General features: G+C 32.5%; 1 protein-coding gene across 2 annotated transcripts in view; it reads right to left on the bottom strand.

Annotated features, from left to right (window-relative positions):
• The window catches only part of Sema3e (semaphorin 3E), a 269,653-nt gene that overhangs the window by 26,355 nt on the left and 228,143 nt on the right, over positions 1-15,155 (bottom strand). For both annotated transcript variants that reach the window (XM_047562566.1, XM_047562567.1), the window contains 6 exons: positions 14,923-14,992; positions 12,071-12,215; positions 8,414-8,636; positions 5,445-5,536; positions 2,620-2,661; positions 1,478-1,644 (listed from right to left, as the gene is read on the bottom strand). In XM_047562566.1, the coding sequence (XP_047418522.1) occupies positions 1,478-1,644; positions 2,620-2,661; positions 5,445-5,536; positions 8,414-8,636; positions 12,071-12,215; positions 14,923-14,992 (739 nt within the window). The remainder of the gene's footprint in view (positions 1-1,477; positions 1,645-2,619; positions 2,662-5,444; positions 5,537-8,413; positions 8,637-12,070; positions 12,216-14,922; positions 14,993-15,155) is intronic.

The following is a 15,155-nucleotide window of genomic DNA, read 5'->3' as shown; positions in this document are numbered from 1 at the left end:
TCCTTGACCTTAGGTTCTGATTTACTGTGGACAAGAGTCTGTGAATGTTTCTTCATAGCCCTTGCACATGGTACCATAATAAATCACTATTCAACATTGTCAAATAATAATATGGCTATATTTCTTCAAATATCAATAAGCATTTTATAAAACCAATTAATTTGCTCAATCCTTTTTTTTTTTTTTTTTTTGGTACCAGGGATTGAACCTAGCAGAGCTTTACCACTGAGCCATAGCCCCAGTTTGTTTGTTTGTTTTTAAAGTTTTTATTTTGAGACAGGAACTCGCTAAGTTGCTGAGGCCCATCTTGAACATGTGATCTTCCTGTCTCAGCCTCCTGAGTGAGTGGGATTTAATTTGCTCAATTTTTTAACATGACTGGCAAATTATTTAGCTCACTAATGTTGTTTGAAAGTTTCATTTCACTACTGGCTTATCATGTCTTTTCTTTTAATATTCTCTGGAATGTTAATTTAGCTCAGGTAAAATTAACAAAAGTTTTCAGTTAATGGAGTTTTCAAATGAGATTCTACTTTATATGTGAACCTATAAGATATAATTACACTAAACTGGGTTAAATTAAATCTGAAAAACATTTTTAAAAAAGTAACCCAAAGTTAAGTAGTAAGAATAAATGAAATTAATACAAACTACTTTTTAGTAGGGAAATTTTATATAGTTCTATGTTTCGCTTTATTTTGGTTTGGTTACTTTATCATGAGAAAAAACACTGCTTATTCTATAAGAAAAAAAAATATTTTTATTTATTTATTTCCCCAAAGTATTCACTATTTCATATGGCTTGAATGGAAAAAAAAATCTTTATTTTTCAAAGTACTTACTGAACCTAGAGTTCTCCCGTTAAAAGAATCCTGGATTTACCTTCTCTAACAAATGCCAATGACCTCATGAATTGCAGACCTTGGAGCTTGGAGGTCTTTTAAGTACCTTTCATTTGTGTTGAATTAAGTCACACATTTCATTAATTATACAGGTCATGAATTTGCCTAGGAGTTAAAATATTCACTTTCAAAATGAAATAAATGAAGACCAGCTGGTAGAGAAGACATGGGGAAACCTGGAGGATGTATTTCAGAATTTATTTATTTATTTTCTTTTTAAGTCTTTGAATCCTTCAAGAGTGGTGGCCTGCCATTTCCACATTTTAAGTTTATCTAAACTTCTTTCAAGTCTTCCAGCAAAAATTTTAGAAGAGGGAAGAGTTGATTCAAACCCAGGTGGAAAAATAAAATTCCAAAAGCCTATTCAACTAGTCCATATATACAAAAATGCACGAAAGTCATTTTCAGGAGTATTTCAAGTTTTCAAAGTTTACATTATGATCAAAATATATATATGATAATTTATTTAAATAAAAATATCATGGTTATTTTCATGGAATGGGTACAAAAAAGGCCAAATAAGCCTTAGTATTTTTCTGAACAATAGAAACACTCCATCAAGAAACATGTCCCACCTTTTTGCATGTGTGCCTATTGGGTAATACCGGGAACAGGATATGCCATCCCAGGCACAGTAAGGGTCTCGAGCCAGGCAGCAGTCTGCACAAGCACTTCCATACATGTCACAATGATGGAACCTGACTTGAGCCACAGCAGAAGAAGATCCAATATATAGCTGTTGCTATGGAGAGTAGAGAAAAGTCACTAGCAGAAATGGACAGCACTTAAACTGAGCTATTATACCCAAATTTCCACATTTATACAGTCACCTCAGTAAAAGCCCAACAATTGCTCTGAATAGATCATGGAAAATTGACACTTTCATTTTGCCATAATTTGAAATACTTTTACAGAATTAAATGCAGGAGTAATAAAATTGCTAGACTGAGCTTGCCAAGAACTCAAAAATTGTCTGTTCTTTTATTGGTTATCTAAGCAGAAAGACTCTTACACTATCTAACACTCTAGGTCTCCTTTTAAAGATCTATAAGAGCATTCAGTAAGAGATTGTATAAATAGTCCTTTAAATATTGATATAAACATTTAGAAGAGTAATGTGTCTGTGTGTGTGTGTGTGTGTGTGTGTGTGTAATGATAAAGGATAAGTTGTAAAATACACTAAGTGAGAAGGACAACCAGCAGCACATTTAATGTAATATGCTCCCATTTGCTAAACATGAAAGATTATTGATAAATAAATTTGAGGCAATATATGCAACAGTAGTTTGTTTAGAAGTTCACACCAAAAACTGAGTCCAGTGAATAGAAGGCAAGATGAGTTTCACTACACAGTTGTGTGTTATCATTATTACCATTAGTTTTGCAAAAAAAAAAGTGAAAAATAAACAGGGAATAATGTTTTATCATAAATGAGCATGAAGTTTCAGTCAAGTAAGATGTGTAAGCTCAAGAGATTTGCTGTATAACACTGTGTTTATGGTCAACAATGGGATATCGTACACTTTTAAAAATTCATTAAGAGAATAAATCTCATGTTAAGTGTTCTTACTATAACAAAAGAAAATAATAAAAGAAGAAAACTACAATTCATTCATATGGATGAAAAGTACTAATGTTCTTATATCCTTTGGCCTCAACTAATTTACAGAACTCACATATACACGTGAGTATACACATATACACATACACAACTTACTCTCTTAGAAGAAATCTCCATAGAAATAATGGGAACTGGATCCTGAAAAAAAAAATTCCTTTTTAAGAAAGGAAACAAAGGACTTTCTACCTTAACATGGTTATAAATCACCTGAAATCAAATTAGGCATAGGAGTGGTTCTATGCCTAGTAGCCTATTAGCTTTCATTTTAATAATTCAACATGTAAAGCCAACTAAACTAAAATACAGTTTTTAAAATTTTTTTCATATAGTGGAATAGATATACAGATGAGAAAAGCAGTGAAAATTTTAGCTGGTTTACTGTTTGTCTCTGGAATGTACTTTTTGCCTGTGTACTTGAATACTATTTGCGCTTTTTAACTCTAGTATCCTTAAATAAAATAATGAAGTCAGAATGTTCTTTCTTATAAAGTACATGAACCATTAAAAGTGAAATAGTTTTATTCCAAAATAGCTGTGATTGCTAGTAAACCCCAAGCCTAAACAAAACACTTTCTTGTTGGAGCAGTCATTGTGAATCGGTACCAATCCTGGATTCTTAGAACAAGATGAATAACCTCATTTTCTTAGAATTGCACCAAAGGAAGGATGACATGTATTATAGCTTTGAGAGTCTGCATGTGGTTTTAGCTGTGTTGATTCAGTGCGACTTTAAGGAGCACTTCGAAATTTCAATCAGTTCTCTAAGAGAAGGAATAATGGGCAGATGGAATCCAATCAGGATAGTTATCCTTTTAGGAATTATTTTTTGAAATATTTGACAGTCTATGTCAGTGGATTTTTAAAAATATTTTAAACCACAGAACGCTTTATACATGTGTGCATGATGCATTTATTCATTCAGGCAATGATGTTTCTTAAGAGTTTATATGAAAAACTATGGCAATGGATGCTGCAGATAATAGAGCTATGGACCCTCTCATAAAATGAAATCCTACAAAGAGGCTTAAAATGTAAAATAAACAAAAAGCATAGCTTCTCTGGCTAAAATAGGAGGATCATTAACTTACTGTGTGACACTGGGGAACATGGTCTCCAGACAGTCAAGGCAAAATGTACTTCTTTTATTAATAAAGTGTTTTCACATATATCCATCACCTACATATATGGACAAGTCCCATATTTGTCGATACTCTATTTGCAAATTCTCCTACCTATTAAATTAATTAGTAATTTCAATATCAACACTTGTTGGGACTCTCATTTATAGACATGCACATGCACAGTTCAGATGGTGCCCTTCTCGACTGAAATCAAGTTTCAGTTCCCGGGATGTAAATAAGTGACCTTTGCACTATTTAGTGCCATTTCTTTACATACTATGCTTTTCGTTAGTACTTTGCTGTATAAAACGACCTCCAAGCCCAGAGCTCAAGTGCCGTTTAGTATTTCTAAACTCAAAAAGGACTACATTGCATTTTAACATAGAAAATGTTTTCATACAATAAGCTTCATTCAGGGAATTATAGTGCTATTGACAGTAAATTCAGTGTTAATCAACTAAGTATATAAACAGAAAGGTATATTTTAATAGAAACATATATAAAACAAGTTTATTGATCACTTGAAAATGTTATGATCAGAAATTTGCAGGAACCTAACTCCATATTTCCCTTAGAAACAATGTGACCTCAAAGACCCCAAGTGCTGAAGAAAATGAGTCCTTTCAATGTGTATTTATATAATATATATTACATATGCACATATATACATATATTCATATATAATTGTTTTAGTCCTGTATAATCTTCAGATTGTTATTTCCTTTTTTAAATTTTATTTTATTTTATTTGTTCTAATCTGTTCTACATGACAGTAGAATGCATTTATACATTTTGATAGATCATACATACATAGAGTGTAATCTCTCATTTTTCTGATTATACATATTGCAGGATCACATCGGTCATGCAATCATCCATGTACATGAGGTAATAATGTCTGTTTCACTCTATTATCATTTCTTCACCCATACCCCTTCCCCTCCCTTCACTTCCCTCTACCTAATATAAAGTAACTCTACTCTTCCCTATCCCTCACCCCACCTCACCCTCCCGGCTTATTGTGAATTAACTTCCACATATCAGAGAAACATTTGACCTTTGGTGTTTTGGGTTTGGCTTATTTCACTTAGCATGATATTCTCTAACTCCATCCATTTGCTAGCAAGTGCCAGAATATCTCATTCTTCTTTAAAGCTGAGTAATATTCCATCGTGTGCATATATATATATATATATATATATACACACACACACACACACACACACATATATATACTACATTTTCTTTATGCATTCATCTGTTGAAGGGCATCTAGGTTGGTTCCACAGTTTAGCTATTGTGAGTTGAGCTGCTATAAATATTGATGTGGTTGTGTCACCATAGTATTCCAATTTTAAGCAGGTTGTTATTTTCTATTCTTTAGTGAATACTATATGTAGTTAATATTAAAATTAATTGTAATTAAAAGCAATGTGCTTGTCCTGCCACAATGTCCACAATATGAAAACATATTATTTTTTGTCAGTATTGATAGTATATTTGTACAAGATGTGACTTTGCAATCATCACTCTGTAATTCCTATGTAGTATCAGTGTTAATTTTTATAGTAGCAGTTTGTATATTAAAATTATTTTCATGCTACATGAAGACAGGTCTCTTCTTTTGAAATGTCTATGACAATGAAATACTGAAGGAATTAGAAATTTAAATCATTCCTCACTTCAATTTGTTCTGAATTCACAGCACACTTATTAGGGAAAAAAACTGACATCTTTCCAGTGTCTAAGTTGTAACTGTCTACAGTACATAAACTTGGGTATGTTATTTATTAAAAATACCTTGAATATCTGAAGTTCTTCCAAAATTACTTCTTCCATGGATTCTGTTTCTTGATTGTAAATTGTGATTATTTTCAGTACAATTCCAGTATCTGTAAGAGCAAAAGAACAGATAAACTAGAAGCTATGCCACAACCTGATTTTCAAATAGTTAAAAACTATATGGGATATAAATTCAAATAAGATGTGAAATCATAGACACATAAAACATTTAATTGCTGCCAGTTAAAAAACATTTGACTACCTATATATCCATATTATAAGTTAGAAAAATTAAAAACTTTATATGCCTGACTAAAAAAATAAACCAAATTCCCTCTTCACCTCTCTTTCTCTCTCTCTCTCTCTCTGTATATATATATATGTGTATGTGTATATATAAAAAAATATATATAGCAATTACCTAAATTTTCCACTACCTAAACAGAACAAAAATATTATTTTGAAAATACACACACACACACACACACACACAGACACACAGACACACACACACACACACACAGACACACAGACACACACACACACACACACACACACATATATTCAAGTAGTTTGATCCAAAAATTCAATATGTTCAGAAATCAAAATGTCTTTTGGAATTAATAAATATGCAAGATGCCATATTATTCTAGCTTCTTCTGAGGTGTGTGATGCAAGAAAATATTTTACTTAGGCTACTTTCATGCTAGGAAACTATTGTTTTAATCTTAGGAAACATTCTAAGCAATACACTATAGAAATAACATACACTTTTTGTTTGTTTGCTTTTAGGGTGTTGGGAATGAAACCCAGAACCTTCCGCATGCTAGGCAAATGCTCTACCACTGAACTACACCCCCAGCCCTCAATACACTTTTAAATTAAAAAAATCAAGTGTACACCATTGATAAAGGATATGAGTACTACCATACCAACCATTTAGCTTTCACAAGTGTACATTACTTTATAAGTTTATACTTATGCTTTAAATTTTCATTTTATATTTATTATTCATTATATTCTAATCTTGTTTCTTCCAGTGAAAACTTTAAAATACAACTAATTTAGCTACATAAATAATTTGATATAGTGTTGGAAATAACAATTCAGGGGAAAAAACTTTGGAAGTATTGATGGAAGGGTTTTTATCATATTTGAGTCATTTGTTGAAAAATTATCAAATCCTGTAACTGGGTTAATAAAACTGGATAGTAATTGAACTAGTGACAATTACCTGATTTTCCACTAACGAAATTTTGAAAACTAAGTGCATATTAAATAGTCCTCAATTATTATGTCAGGCGAATAGCAAAGATGAAGTCAGATAATTCATTTGCAACTACTAATTTTGCAATAATGACTATACATGATGTTGTATTAAAGCCTATGTCTGATAAGTATTGGGAGAAATAACTACTAGTTGTAAGATTTTCCAGTCTACTCATCACATACTCGTCAAACATTTTCTTTTCTTCTGAAAACTGGTGTTTTAATGTGATGCTATCTTTCATTTAAACATGGTATATATAATAGCACAACTATATATTTGATATTTCTGGAATCCTCTCAAATATTTTTGGTCAATCTGCAAGAAAGTAAGTCTTGGATTGTTACATTTATCTTCTGCTTTCCAGGGCATTTTAAAATAACATGCTTTGCTTAATTTTATCAAATATGCATCTTGTTTATGGAACCCCACTTTTTTTTTTCTTTTTTAACCTCTCTTGGAAGTCACTGTGAGTGAACTCATTGCCAAATAATTTTAGGTTTTCTAAAGAAGTATGGTACATTGATAATCTTGAATCCACGGAGCAGAGCACAATATTAACATTAACCTCTTAAAATAAGTAGATAAAATATAGCTTGTACCAGAGATCAATTTCTGGAAATAAGATTTATGCTTCCTTGCTTAAATCTTTCATTTTTTTTCCCAAAAAGGTATTATTGGACATGCCCAAGCATGGATATTAGTAACACAACTTCGTTCCTGTTTTAAGCATATGCCAATATCTCTTCAGAATTATATGTCTGTGATGGAAGTTATGTAGTGCAGAATTCTTACTCCTTTAAAGAGCAACTACTATAGCAATTATTATGCTGCATAAGAAGAAAGAAAAAATGATGGTTTTAATGAGTTTTACAATTACTATAAACCTTTAAAGTGTTTTTCAGAATTTGTTTCATATTACTCTGAATGTGAAATCTAGGTTCTTTTCCACAAGTTAAAGCAAATGTATGGCATTAATTGAAATTATAAACTTATTTGAAATTTTCACTTTAGCGTATTCATTATATTTCATCTTGTTAGCCCAGGATATTATAGCTTTGGAGGTAACTGTTTATCTGTATCACAGGTAAGATTTGGCCCCTTTGGTACAATTTTTTTTCTGATGGAGGTTGATAAGCATTTCTGTGATTATGGACTTGTGTGGTGTTACTATCCTAAGTTGTTTGTAGATTCATAAGCTCAGTAAGTTCGGTAAACTGAGCAGCTAAAGGCAAGAAGGGTGCTTTGGGACTCACAGGAGAACCATCCTTCCCATGGTACCCTTCTTCCATTATGAGAAGATTCACTGCAATCAACTTGTTCATGAACATCAATTATTCATTTCTTCAATTATTTCACATATTTGAATGTATTAAGTATTGACCATGTATCAGGAATTACATACTATAATAGCCCTAAATTCTCTCTGTTGCCATTCCTCACATCTGCAATAAGGATGACCATGTAATTTATTACCTAAATCATGACAGCCTTGACAACGAAAGTGGAAATAGTAATAACTATTCTCAGACAACAGGCATAAACTCTTGCTGTTGCAGTCGCGTGAGGACTCTCAATCTTTCTTATTTTAGATGAGTAGAGTGCAAATGGACTAATGGATCAACTGGATACTTGTTGCTAGGTGCTTTCTGAAATATTATTAAAGTTATTTTCTTAGGGGTCAACTGAAATGTCTTGATGTTTTCTCTTGTCTCTTTACCTGTCCCAATAAATAAGACATCATATTGGCCATCCTCAGCTTCCACTCTGTCCACAGCTATTTGTTTCAGATTATATTTTCCATCTGTTTTCACCAATATTGGTTTTTTATGAGCAGGTTTTATGGGCTGGTACATTAGTGGATGGCTTCTTGCAAATCGAATGGCATCATCAGGGTAGTCTTTAGTGGTCCCATACCTCCCTCCATTCACTTTGCTGGCACACTGAAATGCAAGCAGATTAGACAATTATTTTTGCTTTAAATCTAAAGAATAAATTTCTAATCAATTACAAGAAGAACTAGAAAAGTGAAAGCTGCTCAATTAATCAACTGTGCATTTCAAAGTATTTAGTAGCCATATATTACAGAAATAGACTCTGAATTAAAAATTGCAAAGGAATACCAAATTATTTTAAGCTTGCAGCCCTAAAAATATACCGAAAGTTGTAAAATCTTGGAAAAGTAAAACACATTTAATACCAGGAGAGTTTGGGGGTAGCAAAAGTCAGTAGCAGTATAAATGTTCAAATTAATTTTCCTGATTTAATTTTTAATGCTGTGAATTCAAATTTGAAGGTAAAGAATCACTCAGAAAAACAAAGTCTCTTCGTGGTGCTAAATCTTCTCTCAAACTAAGAATCATAACAACACAAAATATCTTTTCCATTTTTGACACTGTGACAAATATGACTGGTGAAAGTTCTGATTGACTAAGAGACTACAGAATTATAATGCTGTAACAGAAATCTATTCAAATTTCATTACCATTAATTACTGAGGAAAAAAGCTCTCCATGTGGTTCTACTATAATATCTATAAACTTTCATTATTTTTATATGAATTAGACACAATAAACAAAAAACTGCAAACATTTGTTACAACATGTTTTGATTTTTGAATCATTGAATCTAAAATTGCTCAACAGCACCTATGTAACTTCTTGGGATACCTTTAACTCTGTTCATTCATGCTTTTTTAAAAAATTTTATGTTTACAGACTGCATTTTGATTCATTGTACACAAATTGGGTACAACTTTTCATTTCTATGGTTGTATATAATGTAGATTCACACCATTAATGTAATCATACATGTACATAGGGTAATGATGTCTGTCTCATTCCACTATATTTCCTTCTCCCGCCCCCTCCCCCCATTTCCCTCTACACAATCCAAATTTCCTCCATTCTTATTTTACCCCTCACTCCCTGCCCCCCACTATGTATCATCATTCACTTATCAGAGAAAACATTCAGCCTTTGCTTTTTTGGGATTGGCTTATTTCACTTAGCATGATATTCTCCAGCTCCATCCATTTATTGCAAATGCCATAATTTTATTCTTCTTTATGGCTGAATAATGTTCCATTGCATATATATACCAAAGTTTCCCAATCCTCTATTGAAGGGCATCTAGGTTGGTTCCACAATCTAGCTATTGTGAATTGAGCTGCTATAAACATTGATGTGCTATGTCACTGTAGTATGCTAATTTTAAGGCCTTTGGGTACAGGCCAACGAGTGGGATAACTAGGTCAAATGGTGGTTCCAGTCCAAGTTTTCTAAGGAATCTCCATACTGCTTTCCATAGTGACCGCACCGATTTGCAACTCCACCAGCAATGTATGAGTGTGCCTTTTTCTCCACATCCTCGCCAACATCTATTATTGCTTGTGTTCTTGATAATAGCTATTCTAATTGGGGTGAGATGAAATCTTAAGGTAGTTTTGATTTGCATTTCTCTAATTACTAGAGATGTTGAGCACTTTTTCATACATTTATTGATCACCTGAATATCTTCTTCTGTGAATGGTCTGCCCAGTTATTTATTGAGTTCTTTGTAATTTTGGTGTAAAGTTTTAAAAGTTCTTTATAAATTTTGGAGGTTAGTGCTTTATCTGAAGTGCATGTGGAAAAAATTTTCTCTCACTCTGTAGGCTCTCTTTTCACATTATTGATTGTTTCCTTTGCTGAGAAAAAGTTTTTTAGTTTGAATCCATCCCATTTATTGATTCTTGTTCTCATTTCTTGCACTCTGGGAATCTTGTTAAGGAAGTCTGGTCCTAAGTCAACATGGTGAAGATTTGGGCCTACTTTTCCCTCTATTTGGTGCAGTCTCTGGTCTCATTTCTAGGTCCTTGATCCATTTTGAATTGAGTTTTGTGTAGGGTGAGAGATAGGGGTTTAATTTCATTTCGTTACATATGGGTTTCCAGTTTTCCCAGCACCTTTTGTTTAAGAGGCTATCTTTTCTCCATTGTATGTTTTTGGCAACTTTGTCTAGTATGAAATAACTGTATTTATGTGGATTTACTTGTTAATAAGGAATCCCTCATTTCATGCATTTTTCTCCAAAACCAGTAGCAAATTCAATGATTATCTTGATAAAATTTTCCACTTTAGAGTATAAATCCATTAGTTAAGTAATCAGATTCTACAGAGTGCATTTATAATGATTTGTTTTTAGAAAAAATCAAGCCATATTTCTTAATTGGCACAAAATTTTCACTTCTGTGTACTTTGATAATACATAATTGGAAACATTTTGGGCTATCTTAGAAGCAACTTAGTCACTTCCTCCGATCTCCTTAAGGCCAAGTGGTTTAAAAAAGTCTTTCCAGCAAAGCCACAGAAGTGGGTTTTCTCCATTTAAAGTGTAATTTTAATCAATGGAGTGAAATAAAATACACTTATACTTTACTGGAAGTAATAATTTTAAGCCAGAGAGAGAGAGAGAGAGAGTGATTATAACGGAAAGCCTTACACTTGTTAAGGCAAAAAGGTTTGTTTCCACTTTGGGTTTGGCTTTGCAAAAATGGTTTCTATTCAGTTTGAAAGTAATTATGGAATCAGAGTGGTGAAGAGATTTCACCAGCTGCTCATGAAAGTGTAGATGTTGACTTGTATGACAAGTTAAATGTTTGTTCCCCATGACTCAATCAGCACATAGTGATTCAACATTTTTCCAAACTAGTTGCACACAGGACCCATGATGTAAAATCATCACCATCATTATTGTCATCCTCATTTTCAGACATGTATGCAATTAAAAGCACAAAAGTCTGAATGTCTAACGGGGGGAATCTTATTAGCCATGATTCAGGTGCAAGTGGTAGAATGTCCAACACTCTACCTACACTTTGCATTGGCACTTATTTATTTCTAATAGGCCAACAAAGATATGAAGCAAAGTGTTAAATATTCTAAAAGCATAGAGAAAAAGCCTCTTTTAGATCTGCTAAATAACAAGTAACAAAAGAAATTTTGGCCTAGAGAACTTAGAGGTTAACCCAACTATTAGAATATAAAACCTGGACAGCATTTTCTTTATTAGAAATTACATGTGATAGTAATTCTTCTCAAGAGGCAGGGAGGAAAATATATGATGCTCATTTTATTGGATGTTTCCGAGTTCACCAGTACCCTTAAAAGTAAGATTTTTAGGTGCAATTATTTAGCCAAAATATCAACAATAATATTACTATATCATACTGCTACAATGTATCCATTGTTATTTTATTAAATAACAAGCATATAACAATATGAGACAGTTGTTTCTTTATTCTCCAAACATACTTTTTAGATATACAATTCCTTCATTGTTCAATTGTAAACCGTGGCAAAGCATGTGAAAAACTGATCAAAATGACTGAACTTACAGAACCAGGTCTTGGATACGGAACTTTTCCTTCATAGAGTGACCAGTGGTATTCAGGTCCTTCTTTATGTGCATATGGTCCATTAAAGGCAGCCCGGATGCTAGACATGTGATAGACACAAATAGCATGCCCTCTAAATATATTACTGAAAAAAAAAAAAAAGAAGTAATTACTCTTCAGGAACCAATAGCTCTCTTCATCAAATATTCCAATATACATAGATTAAAATAAAAATCTTTTGGGTAAAAAATTTGCAATTCCTTTAAACAGAATATTCTGGAAATATTAACTATTGCAATATTTTAAGTATTGAAACTTCAAAATTACCATTTCTTTAATTTCCTATTTATTACAGTTTAAAATTACTTTTAAAGAAATTACCATTAAAGAAATCTTTGAGTTCAATTTATTATTGTTAAATCTTATATTGTGTTTTTTAAATTTTTTGTTAAGGAAGATCTGGCCTTAGGGTAAAAAAGATTCATTCTCATGTGGAATTACCCATTTAAAGTTATTATCTCCTTTTTACATTGATTTATCTTCAAAGCAGTGTTCTTTTAATCACCATGCTATTAATATTGCTATAAGTTCTATCCACATTTTTTCTCAGTGTATGTGATGTGGAGAGTGATTTAATGTCTCCTGAAAACTTAGGACTCTGTTCCATTCTTTTAGCCAGGGGTCTCATAAACATTAGTATACTTACTGAATTCTTCCCTCTAGGTTACTGAAAACTGTGCTATTATGGAAAGATGACTGGATTGAATAAATGAAAGTTGAGAAAATTACTTAAATTCTATAAAATTCAGGTCCTTCACTTCCAGAACTAGTAGCAATTAAATGATTTTCTTGATAAGAATTTCTACTTTCAAAGGATAAAGAAAGCAGTTGACTAACCACAGCAAATTTTATTATGGGTATTTGCAATCAGGTTCTACAAAAGTATGTTTGTAAAAGTTTTTAAAAAACTGGCCATGTTACTTAATTTGTCATTATCTGAATGAATTCTAACATCTTCTGAACTTCTGTAATAAGAGAATAAGAATAATGTTGTGAAAGAGCTCTCTAAAATGCAAAATTCTGTTTAAATATAGTATTTCCTGCACTTGAGACACCTGTAGAACAGCAGTTTATGTTACTGTCTGAGGACATCAACTCACACATTTTAAAACACACCTTGAAGCAATTGCAAATGCCTGGGATATTGGAGAAAACTAGAGATAGTTTCTGAACTAAAGTGACAATAAGTCTTTGATCACCATTCCATGAATATCAACCTCTATGTCAGGTAACAGCTGGGAGCTTTTTTTCCTTAGATTTACATATCAGTTGAACAGTCAAAATGGAAATTATGGAAGAAAATCTTGTCTTTCTTTTCTCAGAAAAATCCAATATGCTATCATTTTGGAAAGTGGCTTATAAACTGATCATACTAACCCATTAAAAAAAAGTCTATACTTATTATCTCATAACTTGAGTTCACTGCATAAAGCCACTGAGTTTTCAAGCAACACATAAATTATTCACTGGCATAAGGAAGAAAATGAATTAAAAGAAAATTAAGAAACTTTTTATGGACTCTGATAACTGGCAAACTATATTAACTTATTTTTTGTTGCACCAAGAAATAATTGATAGAAAGTTATTTCCATGTTACCCTGTTACAGAAAAAGATCTCTTTACAACAGCACCATTCTTGTTAAAGGAGCTTATATTTTTTTCAAAGTGAGCATTTGAAATCACCTGCTTAAAAACTACAAAAAAGCTCTGTGGAAAGTCTCTAAGTAAAGTACAGTATACAGGGTCATGGAATAGTTTATGGACATTACAATGCAAATGGGAAACTGAGTAAGATCATTGCATCTCTGCCAAGAGAAGTGAGATATATTCTTTGTTTCTCACTCAAATCATTTTATCCACTCTCTGCCTTCTTTGGAAAGAAACTCAGGAAATTGTGTATGTAAATTAAGCTTTCAGCCAAAATAGATTCTAGTCATATCTTTTTCATCTATGTATCAATGAAATATTATTTCACTCTTCCATGGATACAAGAAACAGGAATGTAAAGGAAAAATAACAGATTATCATCTCTAAACTTGAATAGCATATTTGAAAGAGGGAGAGAAAATCATAAACGTATTGATAGTGAATCTGCACTGGAGGAAGACGGCCGGAATGAACAGGCAGGAAGATTGCTTAGTGACTAAGGAACCAAGGACTATTTCTTGGATATGACAATTGACATATTGGAGAACTGACACAAATCAATGGTGGAAGAGAAAGTCATTTCAAGCAAGAGAAGTGAGCAAATAAAAATGCTGAGATGAGACTTGGCAACGTAAGCACTGGAATCTGTCAAGGTATTATCTTGTCAAAAATAGAGCAATGAAGAGCTCACAGAGGGGGGAAAAAAACTTTCAAAAATGGGTGGCTAACCATTAATAGAGAACCCTGAAAGTCTGGCTTAGAAAGTTCCATTTGATAAGATAAAAGAATTATCCTAGTGTCTGAGACATTATACCAATATTGGACAAACTACATGAGGAAAAAAAATAGTCTTATTTTTTGTTGTAGAATAGAGAGGGAAGAGGTCAAGATACTAAGCACAGGCAGATGCTAGGGCACTGCATACAAACAGAAGAATCTGGTCTGAGGTTGTGGTTTTGAAAATGAGCATACGGCTGCAATCATGGGCAAACAAGGAGAAGCTGGTGATTTATAAAGAACAGAAAACAAGAATGACGACTGGGTCAACATCAACAATATTTCCAAGTTATATAAACCATGAAAGGAGAGTCTAGAGAGACAATTTTAGCTTTACATTGTTTATACTGACTATATAAATCTCTCACCTGGTAGTGTTAAACAGTCCAAATATCACTGGGTTCTTATGATCTCTGGTAGGTAGCAAAAAAATGTCCTCTGAAAAAGTAAAGACCGTTCTATCAGTTAGTTTTTAGCCCTCTTTGCATGCAAAGAAAACATTCACATGAAATAGTTTAGAACTTATTATAGACATAAATTTCCAAATACACTCAAACATAAATTTCCAAATACATTCAGACAACCATGAACAAAACATAAC

Source organism: Sciurus carolinensis, chromosome 8 (assembly GCF_902686445.1).
Source record: "Sciurus carolinensis chromosome 8, mSciCar1.2, whole genome shotgun sequence".
Lineage (NCBI taxonomy): Eukaryota > Metazoa > Chordata > Mammalia > Rodentia > Sciuridae > Sciurus > Sciurus carolinensis.
The sequence above is the reverse complement of the archived record's forward strand: the minus strand, read 5'-3'. Positions and strand labels throughout refer to the sequence as shown.